The sequence below is a fragment of the Lampetra planeri genome, chromosome 57, assembly GCF_965212315.1.
Source record: "Lampetra planeri chromosome 57, kcLamPlan1.2.h2, whole genome shotgun sequence".
In the NCBI taxonomy this organism is placed as follows: domain Eukaryota; kingdom Metazoa; phylum Chordata; class Hyperoartia; order Petromyzontiformes; family Petromyzontidae; genus Lampetra; species Lampetra planeri.
Genome location: NC_136163.1, coordinates 7,038,276 through 7,057,641, shown reverse-complemented (window position 1 = coordinate 7,057,641; position 19,366 = coordinate 7,038,276). Strand labels below are relative to the sequence as shown.

Below are 19,366 nucleotides of genomic sequence, written 5' to 3'. Positions count from 1 at the left end.
GCGGACGGGACAAACGCTGTGAAGGAACTTTTATTTGATTTTTGTTCGGTAACCTGGGACTGTCCCGCCCAGTTCTTAACACCATCCCGAGATAAAGTAACCAATACCAGCATGCAACCGCGCAATACATTTCCCAAATGTCATAAAAATGTGTGTTTAACTTTGTGCCCGTGGCGAGCGCATGGGAGAGTGAAGAGGAGAGGGGAAACGTACATTGGGGTGTTGCCGTATCTGAACAAGTGTGAGATGGGGCACATCGTGTTTGTCTCTGACGTTTTGGACAGCTATCGATCATGCCCTCTTCGCGAAGCCACAACACCACCAGTCTCGTGGGTATTCGCGTTCCTCCAGGACAGCCAATCCACGCCCTTGTCACCTGTCGAGATGGATGCCTGAGTGGGGCTGGAGGCTGGAGCCAGCCGAGCAGAATGAGTTGAAGTTAAAGGCTTTGTCACTGTGGGTTGTAGGTTATTCCTGCCAAGCACCACGGCGCTATTGAGGGATGCCCCCCCCCGACCCCCATTGCGTCCAAGTGCCGCCAACTGCTGAGCACATCCAGTGTTGTCAACGTGAGTGCTGCAATAGCCAGGTCGTGTTCATAGAGGTTTGGTGCCACAATAATATCTTTGTACATTATTATTATTACTGCTACTACATTATTGTCTGAAAGCTATGAGCAGGTCGAAGCTCTGATCAGTTTAAACCCAGAGCTTCATTTATCATTCGAGATTCTCCGGAACGCTGCTCGGCTGGCTCGGAGAAGAGAATTTTGCCGTGAAGCGCTTGCATTAGAGTACACAGCGCGCCTACCCATGACAATCCGATATTATTGTACCCTACAGTCCCACACGCCGCCACAGTATCACGAGGACAATATAACGTGAGATGGATTGGGGGTTGCCAAAATTATTCCTAGAAAAGTGTTCCGGGCTGTTCCGGCACGACTTAAACTTCAGGCGACAATTGGGTTGAAGCTATGATTCAGGCTGTAGTTGCTATGATTCAGGCTGTAGTTGCTATGATTCAGGCTGTAGTTGCTATGATTCAGGCTGTAGTTGCTATGATTCAGGCTGTAGTTGCTATGATTCAGGCTGTAGTTGCTATGATTCAGGCTGTAGTTGCTATGATTCAGGCTGTAGTTGCTATGATTCAGGCTGTAGTTGCTATGATTCAGGCTGTAGTTGCTATGATTCAGGCTGTAGTTGCTATGATTCAGGCTGTAGTTGCTATGATTCAGGCTGTAGTTGCTATGATTCAGGCTGTAGTTGCTATGATTCAGGCTGTAGTTGCTATGATTCAGGCTGTAGTTGCTATGATTCAGGCTGTAGTTGCTATGATTCAGGCTGTAGTTGCGATGATGTCGAAGCTCTGATGTTGTGGCTATGATGAGAGTGACCTGAGATTGAAGTTGTCAGAAAGAAGCTATGATGAGATTGAAGCTATGATGACGGTAATGCGATGACGACGACGATGATTAGATTGAAGCTATGACCACGGTAATGTGATGGTAATGTGATGGTGATGATGATGATGATGATTAGATTGAAGCTATGATGATGGTAATGCGATGGTGATGATGATGACGATGGTTATATTGAAGCTATGATGATGGTAATGCAATGACGACGACGATGACGAGGGATGTCAGTAGATTTTGTCCGAGCAGAAGCACGAGGCCGGGCAGTAGGAGCGGATTATTTTCCCGTTTCCCGTTGGAGCGCAGCCGTAGATCTTCTTCATCGGGTCGCAGTTCGCGTACAGGTTTCTGTACGGACACGCGTTGGCTGTGCACGTCCGTGTGCACAGCATGAACACGAAGACACACGCACGCACACGTGCAGAGACACACGCACGCGCCACACACACGCACGCACGCGTCACACACGCGTCACACACACGTCACACACACGTGAGCAAAACTGTCGTGCTATTATTCTCTCCTCGCGTGCAGGGCGATCACAACGCGGACACTCAGTCGGGCAACTGTTCATGCGCCTGTTTAGAAACCGGTCAGTGACCTTCCTGAACAATGTCTACACACGTGCAATTAGGTTGGGCATGTTTGTAATGACTTAATATTGCATTGATTTAAACAACAAACTAAAACTACACTTTTATTCTACCAGGTAAGACCCACTCAGCGAATGTAGCTCTTATTGCAGAAGCGACCTGGCTATCACAAATGATAGAGCTCAACGAAGTGGGTTGTCACGTGGACATGTATAGCAGCCAAATACCTGAAGCGCACGTCGATTACTCGCTGTGGACGGACGAACCGGAGGAACCGGAGACTACCAGAATCCACACGGCCGCGTGGAGAGAGAGAGAGACGCGCGGCAGGCGTGAGGGTCGGGGTCGAGCCCACGACCTCCTGTAAACCAGGCGAGGGACACTCACTGCAGAGGTCGTCCTCGCAGTCATTGGGGCAGCTTCCGCATGGGCTCCCCTCGTCGTAGGGGCGGCTCAAGCGAGTGTTGAGGTTACCGCTGGGAGAGACAACACGCAAGTCATACTCAGCAGCCTCAACACTAGAGCCGGGCTATCCGATTTGACAGGGTGCTTCAAAGATGTTTGAACACTTATACGAGACTATCGTTTTGAACGGAAAAGGAACGGATAATACACTGTAACATGATAACAAATGGATGTTAATAGCTTCAAAAAGTCAAAGAGTCTCCACTTGTTCGTCATCATTGTCGACGCGTGCCTGGAATCTTCTCCAGGTGGTCTCCAGAGCCTGGAAGCACATTTATTGTGGCATTGCTGCAAATTCTTAGGAGTGTAAAAACATTTTGAAGCACCCTGAATAATCAATTTTTCGGGATGTCCCAGCATGCTTTGCATGTCAAGGTGGCAACTCCATGACCAAGCAGTATCACGTTTGGCGTTGGGAGGTTCACGGGTTTGAACCCGGTAGCCACCCTGGTTAACACAGCAACAATAATAGTCGTGATTATTTCAACTTGTAACGTGCACAGTATTCACTCACTCTCACAGAGAGAAAATGAATGAGGGGCGAGAGGAGGAACCAGAGGCAAGCAGGAAGGCAGCCACACGATGGGCCGGCGTCAACAATTGCCCAATCTCTGTGGCCGTCCACGTACGAAGGTGTTGTCGGCCAATTGATGAGCGTTTACATGTGGGAGGAAACCGGAGCGCCCGGAGAAAAACCACGCGTGCGAGGGGGAAACACTCTATCCCCATCAGGACAGAACAGGTTTGCGTCGTCAACATGTGTTGCTGTATAAGAATCGGTTTTACCATTAAGATGTTAAAACACCAAACAAAACCCTTTTGCAAGGAATCCTGTCTGCATTAACCACACACAGGACTTGTGGTGAATACACAAACAAAAACTTGCTCTGATAATATCCGATGCGTTGTCTTTGAAACTGATTGGTCTACACGAGAGACAGCAGCAGCCTTCTTCATGGCCAAGTCTCACTACCAGTGTCAGACCAGAGAACGCTAAAAGACACTGCACTATCAGGGCAGTTACAATTCACAACGACAATGCAAACAGCAGCGATATTTTGAAATATCTAAAAAAATGTATTAAAAACTAAGTAAAATTCGTGTTGCTGATGATGAAAGTGACGTGTGCATAGCAGAAATAGTGTCCCCTGCGGGTGAGCCTTATAAATGGTCTTGTTATGCAACATTTTCTTGTTTGGTTAATGTCTAGTGCAGACGGTGGGGTGTTCCACCCCCACTCCCCCCTCCACCCCCGCTCGCGAGTGGCGCTGTTCCCTCGAGTTTCGCGTGTGCACATCTTGATGGATTACTCACGCGGGGCAGTAATGGCACACGTAGACATACTTGTAGATGGCCTCTGGGCAGTAGCTGACCCCACAGCCCAGCTGGAAGGAGCTGTACCACACGACCTGAAGGGACGGAGAACAGCAGGGCAACAGCCTTGATGTCAATGAGGGGGTGGGGGGGGGTCAACGTCTCGGCCGATGGGTGCCGCGGCTGATGCCACCGCGCCGACCAGGGTTGCCACCTCTCTGGTTCAAAAAAGAAAAAACCGGGGCCTATCACGGGAGAAGGAAGAATATGACTCGCAGTGCCAGAAGCGGGGGGCGCGGGGGGGTATAAAAGCGACGCGCGCGTGAATTCATCATCTTGAGTTGCGGATTTTATTACGCAGCTGACAACAACAACAAAAAACACCCGGCACTTTTCATCTCCGTCGTTGTCATCATCGAAATCGGGCCTCCGGGTTCGTCGCGCAGCGCGCTAACCGCTGCACCGCCGCTCCCCACAGACGCGCGCACCTGCGTGTAGTGGCCGATGTCTCCGGGGGCGGCCGCACCCTTGCCGAAGATGAAGCCCGGCTCATCGGCTTCGTTATACCAGTCGAGCACGGCGTCCTGCCACGAGAGCGGCCCCGTGGCCAGGAAGATGTTCTCCCCGCACTGGAACCCTGTGCGACCGACGACCGGCGGGCACGGGTTGGGTGAGAGAGTGTGGACAGGGTTATGGTTAGAGATGTGGACAGGGTAATGGTTAGAGATGTGGACAGGGTAATGGTTAGAGCTGTGGACAGGGTTATGGTTAGAGATGTAGACAGGGTTATGGTTAGAGCTGTGGACAGGGTAATGGTTAGAGCTGTGGACAGGGTTATGGTTAGAGATGTGGACAGGTTTATGGTTAGAGCTGTGGACAGGGTAATGGTTAGAGCTGTGGACAGGGTTATGGTTAGAGATGTGGACAGGGTTATGGTTAGAGATGTAGACAGGGTTATGGTTAGAGCTGTGGACAGGGTAATGGTTAGAGCTGTGGACAGGGTTATGGTTAGAGGTGTGGACAGGGTTATGGTTAGAGCTGTGGACAGGGTTATGGTTAGAGATGTAGACAGGGTTATGGTTAGAGCTGTGGACAGGGTAATGGTTAGAGCTGTGGACAGGGTTATGGTTAGAGATGTGGACAGGGTTATGGTTAGAGATGTAGACAGGGTTATGGTTAGAGCTGTGGTTAGGGCTATGGTTAGAGATGTGGACAGGTTAATGGTTAGAGCTGTGGATAGGGTTATGGTTAGAGATGTGGATAGGGTTATAGATGTGGATAGGGCTAGAGATGTGTATAGGGCTACGATCAGAATTATGACCGTGATTCGGGATCGAACTGTGGTTCTGGCCGAGGCTGTGGTCGGGGCCGTGGTTGCTGTGAGTGCCCTGGGTCGAGCGCTCAGGTGAGCTCAACGTCCAAGTGCCTCCTCTGCTCCGTGCCCTCTTCAAGGTACCCTCACCTGGGGTCTTGCGATTGTTCGCGGGGCTGTGGTTGAGGATGCACCTCTTGGCCCAGGCCAGGCTGTTGTTGCCAGCGATCGAGTTCCATTCCTGTGCCGGCGACAGACGGACAGACGGTCACACTGCGTCACCAGATGGCACGCAGGGGATATCGAGAGCAATGGTTCTTCTCAACCTTTCTTGGCTACTGCTGTGTGACCCCCCCCCCCTCCTTGTTTGAATTTTGTTTCAATCCATTAACCCCCCCCCCCCCCCCCATTTTGTCTGACCCAACGTGGTTCTGAGAAATACACGTATGGATTAATGAACGTCGATATTTTAATCTTAATTGCCAAATTCGTGGGGTTACCCCAACTGGTTCGGTAACGAATAAGTTTGAAAAATCTTTCTGGCAATAAAACAAATTGTGTTGAGATGTTCACACGCCAAATATACACCTTTTGCCAGGCATCAAGTCTGCATTAACCACACACACTTGGGGCGAAACATGCAAACAGACAATGCCCTCATTATTATTAGGCCATGTTTGCGTGTTCACCACAAGTATGTGTGGTGAAGGCAGACTTGATTCCTTGAAAAAAAGGTTTATATCTGGTGTTTGAACATCTTAACACCTTCTGTTGTATTTCCAGAAAGGGTAAAACCTATTCTTCTTGTTTTCGTACTTTAATACTGGCAAACAAGGTCCCATTTTGTAGTTATGTAACTGCCAGCGAATACAACAACAAAAATCAACAGACGCTCTGCAAGCGTGAGGTAATTTGTTCATGCTCACTGGTTCATAGCGTGTCAACCCACACGGTTTACGGGGAAATTGAGTTTTCAGGTCCATACGGTGAACAACCGTTTCAATACGGGCCACGAAGTGTTCTTTGTCTATGTATTTGTGTTTCTCCCTTGTGATGGAACCTTGTAGGATTAACGTTGAGATGTATAAGTGGCACGGGGTGACCAATAAGGTTCTGAATGGGTCTGTAATGAGGTAGGGGCACTGATAAGGGGTTGACAGCGATGCTGGTTGCTCGTGTAAACCAACATTGTTCACGATCAGCGAGTTTAGAAAATGTCCTTAATGTTGTTCTAAGGTGACCACGTGGATTATAATTGCATCGTAGTTATTGTCAGTTGGCAGAGTCGTCCATGATTATGCGCCAATGACTCTCGCGTACGACATGTCACATTTATAAATCACCCGACGTTGCACACCCTGGGACGTTGCCACGTGCACCCCCACGAGGGGGTGGGGGGGGTCCGTGCCTACCCCCGATTGAGATCCCACTGGCTTAGGATGAGACCCCCAAAAGTCGAATCCAGCCTGGAGTTTATTTTGCTCAAACAAATCCCGCAGCTTGGTGTGGGCCTGGGAGAGCCACGAGGCCTGTGGACTTCCCACACGCATTGTGGATGTGGGTTCAACACGAGGACCCGGCCAGTGTGTGTGGTCGTTTGTTGTTGTTGCTGTCCCACTCGCAGGACCCGTGCCCGTGTGTGGGCGGACCTTGGTCTGGCTCAGGCCTTACCATCTTGAGCATGTTGGTGGGGAGCGGCGTCACGTTGGCGCGCAGCTCGTTGTGCAGCCTCACGATGGCCAGCTGCACGTCCGGCGAGCTCGTGTCCAGCTGCTCGATCGTCTGCAGCTCGTAGGCGCCCGCCAGCAGCCAGGTCGCGGCCACCAGCGCCGCCAACGCGTTACGGCAGCTGACGGCGGAGAAGGCGGCGTCAGCCCTCGCGATCGTTATATTTCATGCGATCTCACCCAAAAAAAACGCTCATAGATCAGTTTAAGCTGACATCATCATTATAAACGTATCACTGTGAACATGTCATCAATATCTTCATCATCACGAGCAGCAGCAGCAGCAGCTACTTATAAGAAGGTCAAGGTGAAGTGAAGGTAAGCCACGTGGTGTGATGTCATCTTCCTCGCCTGCTATGCAGGAGGTTCGATCCCGACCCTCACGCCTGCTGCTGTATATTTTAAGTTTGCGTGTCCCTCTCATCATCATCACGGTGGATAGGAGATGTTAACTACCTCGCCTGGTATACAGGAGGTCGTGGGTTCGATCTCGACCCTGACACCTGCTGTATATTTGAAGTTTGCGTGTCTCTCTCCCCGTGGTCGCGTTGGTTTTTTCTTTGGTTCCTCCGGTTTTATCCCTCCACAATTATAAACATGCACTGAGATGATCTAGAGCAGGGGTCCCCAACCCCCGGGCCGCGGACCGGTACCTGCCCGTGGCCTGTTAGGAACCGGGCCGCGCAGCAGCAGGAGGTGAGAGCGGTGAGTCCGTGTGCGCCCCCCCCCCTCCCCATTGTTCTATTATTCACAACTTCCATCCGCGCCTCTCTCCCGCATTGCGCACTTGACTCAGTCACAGTTGTGGTGAGCCCACAAGCTCTGACCCCGAGTAGCCACAATGAGTACAAAACAAACGTCGCTGGAGAGCTTCTTTGAAAAGGGGGAAAGACCCAATGATGACCCCCCCCCCCGTGAAAAAATTGTCTTCCACGAAACTGGTCCCCCAGTCGTCATCAGGATGACGACTGGGGGACCTAGCAACACAAGCAGTCGTCATCAGGATGACGACTGCTTGTGTTGCTAAAACATGTTTTGTTCTCCGTGACTTTACCGAAAGACCCAAAGAATGTGAATTTTTGCAGTCATGAAAGCGTTAAGTCAAAACATAATGAAAGTAAATAAAATAAAACTACGAAGTTTCCTCCTGAAGACGATCGCTTGTGTTGTGAACGAAACGTCGTCGTTTTTTATTTTATTTACTTGTATTATTATTTTTTTCTATCTACGTGGCTTTACCGGAAGCACCAAAGAATATGAATTCCTGCAGTCGCGAAAGTTTCAAGTCAAAATTTAATGACGATTTTGACTTCCGTTTATGCGGGACCCCGGGGTCCCGCCACGAGGTCCACGTGTCCATGTGACGAGGCCACTTGGGCTGTCACGTGTGGCCGGGTCGCTGCCGAGAGAATAGCGACATTGTGGCTCTTACCTGGTCAAACAGAACATAGTTTCATTCCTAACTCAGAAGGGTATTTTAGTTACACCGAGAGAGACGGAGAGAGGAACGGGAGGATTCCACAACGACATCGCCCACGAAGAGGAGCGAGTTGGGACGTGGGCACGATTCGTCCAAGTGGATCACCACGCAGGAGGAGATGGAGCGATAGAACGGGCCAACATGCAGGTGGATAGATGGATGGATTGTTGTGCTCATGGTGGTGGTGATGATAAGAATAGGTTTGACCCTTTCTGGCAATAAAACAGTCGTGTTACGTTGTTAAAACATCAAACAGAAACATTTAGCAAGGAGTCATGTCTGCATTAAACACGTATACTTGTGGTGAACATGCAAACAAAAAACATTCTCTCGGAGTATATGTTGACGCATTGTCTTTAAAACTGATTGGTCCACACCAGAGGCAGCTTTCTTTAGAGCCGAGTCTCAAACATAGTTAGACCAGAGGACGCCAAAAGGCGAACAGCACAAATACAATGCCACTATGAGGACATTGAGAGCTCGGGGTGAACAGCGAATATAAGAATATACTACCAGAGCATGGTTTGTTTTTGCATGTTCACCACAAGTATATGTGTTTCATGCGGACACGATTCCTTGCAAAATGTGTCTGTTTTGATGTTTTAACATCTGAACACAATTGTTTTATTGCCAGGAAAGGGGTAAAACCTATTCCTATATTTTGACAGCGGCAAGGGAGGTCCCCTGATGGTGGCGATGACAATTACTTACGTGCTCATGTTGAGAGGCCAGGTGATCAGGAGTCTGCTGTAAATGCTCCACGGTGGACCAAGCAAACCCTTTATATCACCCGCAGCCGCATGTGGTGACGACACAATAATGTTGCCAATGTGACAGCAGACACCGAAAATTGTACAATTCTGTTTTTTTGCCCTGACCAGCAGAAATCTTCAGAGTCGCGCCCTCCGTGCCCCCAATAAACACGCGCAGCCGTCATGCAAATGCCGCACTCTCTGCGCCGCCCTGGGCTTCCCATGATGTTTGTCGATCTGTTTACATTCATCACGCGATGACAAGTTGGTATTTTCAAAATGAGTTTCAATGGAGCTCGGCTCGAAGTGTAATTTTGTTTTAAAAATGGAAGATAAATGACGGGTTTTTTTTTAGTTTCGACGTATTTTTCCAAACCGTTTGCGAAATGCATTGTTGTTGTTACACCACCACTACCATCATCATCAATCAGCCATGGTCAATCCACTGCCGGATGGAGGCCTTGCCCAAGCCGCCACCTCTCACGATTCCGTGACGATACAACGATCCGCACGGGGGAGCGGCTGATTGTCACGGCTCCGTCTCCTCCCTGGGCGGACGTCCTCACGGGCGCGTCCCGTGCCTTGGCCGCCGCTCCGTTGTCGATCTTAACCACCGGGGGGCGTGGCTTCGATCCCGACCCTGACACCTGCTGCTGTATATTTGGAGTTTGCGTGTCTCTTTCATCATCATCATCACGGTGGCTAGGAGATGTTAACTACCTCGCCTGGTATACAGGAGTTTGGGGTTCGATCCTGACCCTGACGCTTGCTGCTGTATATTTCTCTCTCTCCCCGTGGTCGCGTGGATTTTTCTCCGGGTCCTCCGGTTTCCCCCTCCACATTTACCATCGACGTGCGCTTAAGAGTCTTTGGCTTCCGATGTCCACGTGATGAGCCCACTTCGTCGAACTATCAGTTGTGATAGCCAGGAGGTCGCTTCTGAAAAAGAACCCCACTCTGTAGCCCAGTGGGTCCTTACACCTGGTAAAATAAAATGTTTAAGACGTTATTTTAGACACCCAAACGGTTATAGTTGCGGTACCAAATAACACCTCTGTCGTCTGGTCGAATCAAACGGTAGCTGCTGAGTGACCGCGGTGAATGTCATGGACTTCCCCTGCGCACGGCTGCTGCTGACGATGTCGAGCAGCAGCTGCGATTCTACATCGAGGAAGGAGGAGGAGGAGGAGGTTGGTCGACGTGTACAGATGACTGCGGCGGCAGGAGTGTGGCGGAGTGGTGAATCGTCGCTGCTGCTGCTGCTGTGATTATGCCTCCTGCCTAGCTCGCTCGCTCGCTCGTGTGTGTTTGTGAATCGGGCGTCGAGGGTCATCCTACGTAGCAAGGCTCTGCTGCTCTGGGTGGTGCCCGCAGCCGCTTGTGACAGTGACTGCAGACAATTGTGGGACCTTTCCTGGCAGTATCAAAATATAACAATCGGGTTTACCCTTTTTGGCAATAAAATAGTTGTGTCAAGATGTTAAAACACCAAGACAGAATCATTGTTCAAGGAATACTGTCTGCATTCACCACACACAGGACTTGTGGTGAAGATGCAAACACAAAACATGCTCTGATAAAACATGGTGCATTTTCTTTGAAGCTGATTGGTCCACACCAGAGACAGCTTTGTTTCAAAGACAATGCATAATTTATTGACAGAGCATGTTTTTTGTTTGCATGTTCACAGTAAGTACTGTGTGGTTAAAGCAGACAGGACTTCTTGAAAAATGATTCTGTTTGGTGTTTTAACATCTAAACACAACTGTTTTATTGCCAGAATGGATAAAACCTACTCTTACATTTGATACTGGCAAGAAAGGTCCCACAATTGTCCGCAGTCACTGTCACAAGTGGCTGCGGTCACCACCCAGAGCAGCAGAGCCTTGCAACATAGGACAGCGACTTGCAGAGTTTGCAAAAAAAATTCCATTTGTGCAACAACATCATCATCATCATCAGAGTTTCTGCCGCGGCAGCTGCTGCTGCTGTCACTGCCACGGTTGATGCAGCAGATGCGGCTCAGGGGTTTATGGCCCAGACGCTTCGCGAGAAGACCGAAGCGAGTGGGGGAGCGGGGATGGGATGGGTTCACGCGATGCGACACATGCCCCCCCCCCCCATTGCAACCGCACGCCAAGAAAGACGCAATCGAAGATTCCGCAAAAAATGTATTGCGCGCCGCGTGGCCGCCGTCATTCATCGACCTTAATGCGACACGTCGTCGTTGTTGTCGTTGTTGTCGTTGTTGCGAGAGCAATGTCTCTTGAGACGTTCGGGCCGGAGAAAGAAGCTCCTGGAAGCGAGGTTTGTGGCAGCGAGGATGATGCATGGGCCCCACCTCCTCAGCCCGTGCTCATCGCTCGCAGCGGCGAAGGGTGTGGAGGTCGTTGAGGTCCCAGTAAATCATCGAGTGTCGTGTCGCCTGTCTCTGGGCGATGGGGAGACATTAAGGTGGTGGTTGTTGTTTTCGTGTGTTTTGTCACCAGGAGGTCTCAATGTCTCGGGTTCTTTTTTTTTTTAAAGAAGCCGCGGTCATTCTTTTATAAGTCAGCGAACATCGTTGTGTGGGGGGGCGTTTACCCCCCCCCCCCCCCCCCGGCGCGGTTTCAACTCCTCGGCGATGAATGACTTTTTTCTTTGTTTGTCACGGGCGTTGGATGTCCGCAGCGTTTGTTGTTGTGTTTTTGTTGTTGTTGTTTTGCGACGGAATCCTATGACGACGCTTCTCGGTAAGAACCAAAAACATCTAAAGGACGCCAGATCGCAAAAAAACCTCGCAAACGGCGCGGAGCCACGGGGTAACGATGGGACGCGGGCGTGGGGAGACATTCAGAGTGACGGGAGTGTTCTACAGAGCCAGCAGGTGGAGTCTCAAGGTCATGATGATGATCCTGGCGATGACGATCTCCAGAATTACCAAAAAATACGTGCAGAGTAGAGCCCATTCTGAGCGGTGAAACCTTGACGCAGGAGATTCTAGAAGGAAGGACTGCTGATGATGATGCTGATGATGTGTGTAAGATGATGCTGATGATGTATGATGATGCGTGTATGTTGATCCTGATGTGTGTATGATGATGATGGTGTGTATGATAACACTGTGTAACAATTTTTTTTGTTCCTGGGTAGTAAGTGTTATTTCCTAATTGCTTATGTCTCAAAAGTAAAGAAAATGTCTATTATTCTCCACAAACTTTGCTTTTGTGACGAGTGATATTTTGAAATTTTCCAGAACATTCCAGATAGATTCAGTGCTGAGTAAACTTGGAGTAACTTCTAGAGCATTCTAGATCTTTCCAGTAATTTAATAGTAATAATACAGGGGCATTAAGCCCACTAGTTCAGTTTAGTGCCAGCTGCCTAAGTGGATACATATCTGCATTTTTCTGAGATGTCATCAAGAGGCTGCAAGCATCCGGCAGACGCATTTTGCGATGTCTGCGGCCAATTTATCAAGACGAGCGAAAAAGTACTCTGTGGAAGCGTCTGCTAAGATGTGTGAGGCCTACAAGGCATATTTCGGCATGCCTGTCGGGGATCAAGACAAACCCTGGGCACCTCATTTCACCTGCGAGCAATGCAACAAAAACTCTGGAAGGTAAGATGGAAAATTGTTGCTCGGAATTTTACGTTATAAAATTTGTTTAAAAAATAAAAAAAGTAAAAGTTTTACAATTTTGAATGCTATTGAAAAAATATATCAAAATGAAAAATGTTGCGAGAATCTCTTACACGTTAGTCATGGGTGAAATAAATATTTTTGTAGGATGGTACAGAGGAGAAAAGAGAGCCATGAAGTTCGCTATCCAAAGAATTTGGCGGGAACCCACTGACCACTCAAGCAACTGCTACTTCTGCATGGTGGACCCTTCCGGACCTTCCTTCATCCATCGCCCCGGTGCCACACTGCCATGAGCTCCCCGTACCCACTCCTCCGGAGCGAGAGCAGCCGTCTCTAGAAGAGAGCAGCAAGTCAGTGAGCGAGGAAGACGTTGTAGATCCAGATGACAATTTCAGAGGTGGAGTTGAGCAGAGAAATCCATACTACCCCAACCAAAAAGACCTCAACGACTTGATCAGAGATCTTGGTCTCACCAAGTCCGATGCCAAGCTTTTAACGTCTAGGCTCAAACAGTGGAACTTGTTGGATAAAAGTGTGCAAGTCGCAGATCAGAGGAAGCGTCACCAACCTTTTTGCAGCTTCTTCACCCGTCAAGATGGGATCTGCTTCGACCACAATGTGACCAGTCTGTTCGAGGCAATCAGAATCGCCTGTAACCAGAATGAGTGGCGCCTTTTCATTGACAGCTCATCCAGGAGCCTCAAAGCCGTGCTGCTCCATAATGGTAACAAGTACCCGTCTCTTCCCCTGGCTCACTCGGTGCACCTCAAAGAGGATTACAACAGCATCAAGACCTTGCTGGATGCCTTGAAGTATGATGAGTACGGCTGGGAGGTCATCAGAGACTTGAAAATGGTGGCATTCCTGATGGGTCTCCAAGGCGTTTTACCAAGTTTCCCTGCTATCTTTGCCTTTGGAACAGCAGGGACACCAAGGCGCACTACCACAGGCGGGACTGGCCACAGCGGACCGAGTTCTCTGTGGGGAGGAACAACGTCAAGTGGGAGCCACTGGTGGACACCCGGAAGGTGCTGATGCCACCACTGCACATCACATTGGGCCTCATGAAACAATTTGTCAGAGCTGTAGATAAGGAGTCGGCAGCCTTCAAGAACCTTCAATACTTCTCCCTAAGCTGTCTGAGAGAAAGGTCAAAGCCGGTGTCTTCGTCGGACCACAGATAAAGAAGATCCTGGAGTGCAATGAATTCCCCAAGAAGCTCACTAGTAAGGAGAAAGCAGCTTGGGACAGCTTTGTCGAAGTGGTTCGTGGCTTCCTGGGCAATCACGAGGTCGAAAACGATGTGGAGCTGGTTGAGACTTGTGAAGAACTACGGCGCAATGGGGTGTAGGATGTCCCTCAAAGTCCATATCTTTGATGCTCATCTTGATAAATTCAAGGAGAACATGGGAGCGTACTCGGAGGAGCAAGGCGAGCGCTTCCACCAGGATATACTGGACTTTGAACGCCGCTACCGAGGACAGTATAACGAGAACTTGATGGGAAACTACATTTGCGGGCTGATTCGTGAAAGTGATTTACAGTATAATCGTAAATCTCGAAAAACGATTCACTTATAAATATTTTGTAGTCATTTGTAGATTACTTTAGTATAAATACATGTTAATTTAGATTAATATGTTGTTTTTTCTGACTTTATGTGAACGAAAATACACAAATTCACCCGTTTTCTCATTGTAAATAGGTAAATTTAAAAATATCACTGTCCTGGTCACAAAAGCAAAGTTTGTGGGGAATAATCGCCAATTTCCATACTTTTTTGGCATAAACAATTACGAAATAACACTGACTACCCAGGAACAAAAATTGTGTCACATCGTGTAATGATGTGTGTATGATGATGATGTGTGTATGATGATGTGTGTATGATGAAGATGTGTATAATGTGTGTATGATGAGCATCATGATGTGTGTATGATGATCATCATGGTGTGTGTATGATGATGTGTGTATGATAAAGGAGATGATGATGATGATGCAGCGTGCGATGATGTTTGAGCCAAAGTCACTGGCACTGGACAGGGGACAACAGGACGACTCGTTCTCCTTTCGACAAGGCGATCATATCGTGAATAACCTACACCCAGTTGTCAATCCACTGCTGGATGAAGGCCTCCCCACGCCATGCCGGCCAATGCGGGTTGGTGATGAACAGAGTGAACCAAAATGGGACCTGTTTTGCCAGAATCAGAATATGAAAAAATAAGAACAGGTTTAACCCTTTCTGGAAAACCTTCTTGCAAGGAATGAAGTCTGCATTAACCACGCGTACTTGCGGTGAACTTGCAAACCAACATGCTCTGATATTATTTGGCATTGTCTTTGAATCGGATTGGCCTACACCAAAGACACAGAAGCCTCCTCTATAGCCTAGTCTCACCGGTGTCAGATCAGAGAACGCCAAAAGGCGTCCAGTATGTACATCCAAATGTACGCCGCAAAATTACTCGATTGGTATATGCACACAGCAACGTCGCCCCTGTAGTACCGGCAGGACCCTCCTGAAAAAAAAATCTTGAGACTCAGTGAAGCTTCGCTGGTCGAACAAAAGCAAAGGGATGTCCCGTCGCCCTCTTTACTGAAACCATCATCGGTGGTGATCTATCCACTGCTGGATGACGGTCTCCGCAAGCTATGCGATGTGACAATCCACCCACACTACACTGATTTAATCGCTCCATCTACACGATGGAGGACCACTACCGGGTGTGAATTCCAATTTGTCACTTCATGCAAAGTATTTGACCTTCTTACTCATTCACCCATTCACTCTCCCACTGAGCCACTCGCTCACTCACCCACTCTCCCACCGGGCCACTCGCTCACTCACCCACTCTCCCACCGGGCCACTCGCTCACTCACTCATCTCCTCACCCACTCACTCTCCCACCGAGCCACTCGCTCACTCACTCACCTCCTCACCCACTCACTCTCCCACCGAGCCACTCGCTCACTCACCCACTCTCCCCACCCACTCACTCTCCCACCGAGCCACTCGCTCACTCACCCACTCTCCCACCGGGCCACGCGCTCACTCGCTCACTCACCCACTCACTCTCCCACCGGGCCACTCACCCACCTCCTCACCCACCCAATCGCCATAGCTCTGCGGTCCTCTATATGTGAAGGTGTTCTCGGGCAATTGGCGACTACGCGTGTGGGAGAAAACCTTGAGCAGCTGGAGAAACCTTGAGGAGCTGCGAAAACCCACGCGGTGCGAGGGGGCAACACTCCATCCCATACAGACGGAACAGGTCGAGTCCACACTCTGCTGGGAATCGAGTCTTGCAACGTCTGCGTGTGATCCACCAACCCTAGCTGCTGCCTCCACAAGTGCTGCATCACATGGGCACTGCAGTGGCCACCACCACCATCTAGCTATAGAGATCCCTACAGCGAATAATATATACAATGAATCATATAATTGCATGAATATAATTACTCAGAAAAAAAAGTACGCAACAATTTTTTGTTATTTCATTTGAAACGAATGCTTCTTGCAAACACTGGAAAATACCAAATTGCAAACCCCAGATGTGACTTTGGGGTGACGTGGTGGCGAGATGTTAACTCCATCACCTGGTGTGAGGGGGGCTATGGGTGCGATCCTAACGCTGCTGTATGTTTGTAGTCTGCGTGTTCTCCCGTGGTCGTGTGGATTTTCTCCGTGTCCTCTGGGTTTTCCCTCGACATTTAGAAACGTGCCCAAAGAGTGTTTTGCTGCTATGAATTTCCACACGATGAGCCACTTCGTTGATCTATCGTTTGTGATAGCCGGGAAGTCGCGTCTGAGAAAGCGCTACATAGCTCAACGGGGTCTTACTCCTGGCAAAATAAAAAAAATAAACATTGCTGAGTTTATTAAGACCAAGTGAGGTCTGCCAATTTTAATAAAAACAAAAAAAACCTGAAATAGTTGTCATCGTTGTTGAGAGCGTGCCACTCCACTGCTGCACGGTGGCCTCCCCGTGCCGTGGCCGTCACGCGAAGCGCAGAGAGAGGCCTTCATCCAGCAGTGGAGAGATAAAACGCCACATCCGGGTATTGCATTTTTCTTGTTTTGCAAAAAACTAAAATTAATTCTCGAGTCATACCCATTTGTTGTCGCAACACGACCATCTCGGCCCCTCCGGGAGTTCAAAGAATGCCTCCGTTTGTCTCGCGTCTCAGCCACGCGTGGCATTCGAGGCGGGCGGGCAGTCGATCTGTCAAGCCTCGTGACCTTCACTCGACGGCGGCCACGCCACTCGCTCGCCAGGGCTTCTCCGCGGCTCCCACTCCAGCGGCTGCCCCCCCCCCGGTCAACTACTGGTGGCCGCGGTATTGCGCGTTCATCAATCGTGGTAGCGGCGAATCGCCGCCTGCTCTCCGCGGTGGAAGTTGGAGGGTCAAAGGGGTCAAAGGGGGTGGACGTCGTCGGGGAAAGGAGCGGGCCCAGCGCGTGATGGCGTCGCGGGCCCACAATGCGTGCTACACATGTTGGCCAAATCGCACCCCGAATTAAACCGAGGGATTGAACGGGCAAACGATCATCGCCAGCCCCCCGCCCGCCCCGCTGCGAAATGTTGGCAGGACCCTTCTCAAGAAGCATCGTCACGGGACACGGTGAGGCCGCGTTGGTCAAAGAGGCGGAATAATTGTCGACCAAAAGCCACGTTGTTTGAGCAACCATTTGTGGCAACCAGGTCGCTTATGAACAGCAATACGTTGTAAAAACCCCAGTGGCTTTGCGTGGTAGGATGGGGAAGGTTTAGTTGTATTTGTTTGTTTTTGGGTTGATTATTTTACCTTTCTTGTATTGTACAACTTCTGGCGTATTTTTTTGTATTGTTTGTTGTTGCAACGTGCTCATCCCGTGCCCCTTACGGACATTTGTAAAACAAAAAGAGCTTTATAGCTCATCGGATTTCTCCTGCAGTATAAATAAATCTTGATTCCAATTTCGATGCCATCGCTTCCTTCCTTCTGCCAGATCTCTGTCGGACTGTCACAGCCACATGGCGGCTTGGGCGTGCGTGGCCTTCACGGGGACTTGAGGCCACCCCGCCCGGCGTGAATCGCCTCCGTGCGGCACCCACCACGGTGGGGCTGGCGCCCACCGTGGTGAGGCTGCCGCCCACCGTGGTGGGGCTGGCGCCCACCGTGGTGGAGCTGGCGCCTCCCTGGCACAGCGGCGGCACAGCGGTGGCAGCAGCGGCGTCGGCGGCGGCGTCGTCTCACTAGACACGACGCCGGGGCGACGTCGTCTCACTAGACACGACGCCGGGGCGACGAGCCTGAAAATTATTGTCGCCTCCGCCAATCTGCTGCGTGCTGTCGTGTCAACAACAACAACAAGACCGACGGCGTCGCACGATAGAGCGCGTGGCGATTGAAGGACGTGGACAACCGACTTGACCTTCAAGGGGTCGTTCTCAGTCCCAGCACGATCACCACCACCACCACGATCACCACCACCACGATCACCACCACCACCACGATCACCACCACCACCACGATCACCACCACCACGATTACCACCACCACGATCACCACCACCACCACCGTCTGGCTTGAGGTCTTCTCTTTCCCTTGGTCGCCCACCTCTGGGTGCCACTCCAATGCCGGTCTCAGTCATCTGCCCACCTCCACCCTGCACACCACTCGTCCCACCCGTCACCACCTCCTCATGAACCATGCACACCACTCGTCCCACCCATCACTACCTCCTCCTCCACCATGCACACCACTCGTCCCACCCATCACCACCTCCTTCACCCTGCACACCACTCGTGTCACTCATCACCACCTCCTCCTCCACCCTGCACACCACTCGTCCCACCCATCACCACCTCCTCCTCCACCTTGCACAACACTCGTTCCACCCATCACCACCTCCTCCTTAACCTTCATCTCCCAACCTCCACCGCATGCACCACATGCCCCGCATGCACCGCATGCACCACATGCCCCGCATGCACCCCGCATGCGCCCCCGCGCCGTCGCAACTCGCCCTTTGCGGGGTTCTAAACCGGCCGGTCTGCACGGAGCCGGCGGCCCGCAGCCCCCCGAGGCTGCTGGGTGTTCTCCCCCATTCATCAGCAGGCTCGTAATGGTTGTGTCAAGGCAACTACTTAGCGATGCTGGGGTCAGGTTCAAGTCCTCGGGCGAGGTGCTATCAACATTAAAACCAATAACGCCACAGTCCCCCTTTTTTCTCGATCCATTGCCGGATGAAGGCCTCCGCGAAATGACAATCACCGCAAAGGCGACAAAAGAGTGTTTCGATTCTTCCCAAGCGGGTTGGGACCATTTAAGTCATCGACGACGACCGCGCGCCGATGTACCGCTTCGATATTCTCGACCATTCGGACAACGCAACAATTGTTGTGGGTGCGGGCGGGGGGGGTAATTCTCTGAGTTTTCCCACAGGTGTGCCGCTGGACGGGAGGTGAGGCACTTGGTGACGCTGGCTAGCAAACAGATGTACATCTCGGTTGCGCTAACCTCCAAGTACAGATTAGGCCACGAACATATATGGTCAATTAAAAAAATATAGATATTTTTAATTCAACATGGAATCATTTTTTTTTGCTTATGAAACAAGTCCGAACACGGTGTCGGTTCTAACATCGCGCGATTACCAAAATACAATAGACGGCATCGCGCAACCGATTACAA

At 50.3% G+C, this 19,366-nt stretch overlaps 1 protein-coding gene across 1 annotated transcript; it reads right to left on the bottom strand.

The window, feature by feature from the left end:
- Positions 1-17: 17 nt before the first annotated feature.
- On the bottom strand, positions 18-18,496 carry LOC144735834 (cysteine-rich venom protein-like). Its single transcript, XM_078618375.1, has 7 exons — positions 9,020-18,496; positions 6,773-6,950; positions 5,252-5,342; positions 4,278-4,426; positions 3,790-3,884; positions 2,398-2,486; positions 18-1,784 (listed from the first exon to the last, which is right to left on the bottom strand). The coding sequence occupies exons 1-7, from the start codon at positions 9,025-9,027 to the stop codon at positions 1,645-1,647; spliced, it is 750 nt and encodes a 249-aa protein (XP_078474501.1). The 5' UTR covers positions 9,028-18,496; the 3' UTR covers positions 18-1,644.
- Between the last annotated feature and the right edge of the window lie 870 nt (positions 18,497-19,366).

What these genes read in the sequence shown, in the direction of transcription:
- LOC144735834 (XM_078618375.1), bottom strand. An exon ending in GAACAATCGCAAGACCCCAG is followed by an intron (nt 4,427 to 5,251) that starts GTGAGGGTACCT and finishes TCGGTCGCACAG; the next exon opens with GGTTCCAGTGCGGGGAGAAC. An exon ending in ACATCGGCCACTACACGCAG is followed by an intron (nt 3,885 to 4,277) that starts GTGCGCGCGTCT and finishes CCGTCCCTTCAG; the next exon opens with GTCGTGTGGTACAGCTCCTT.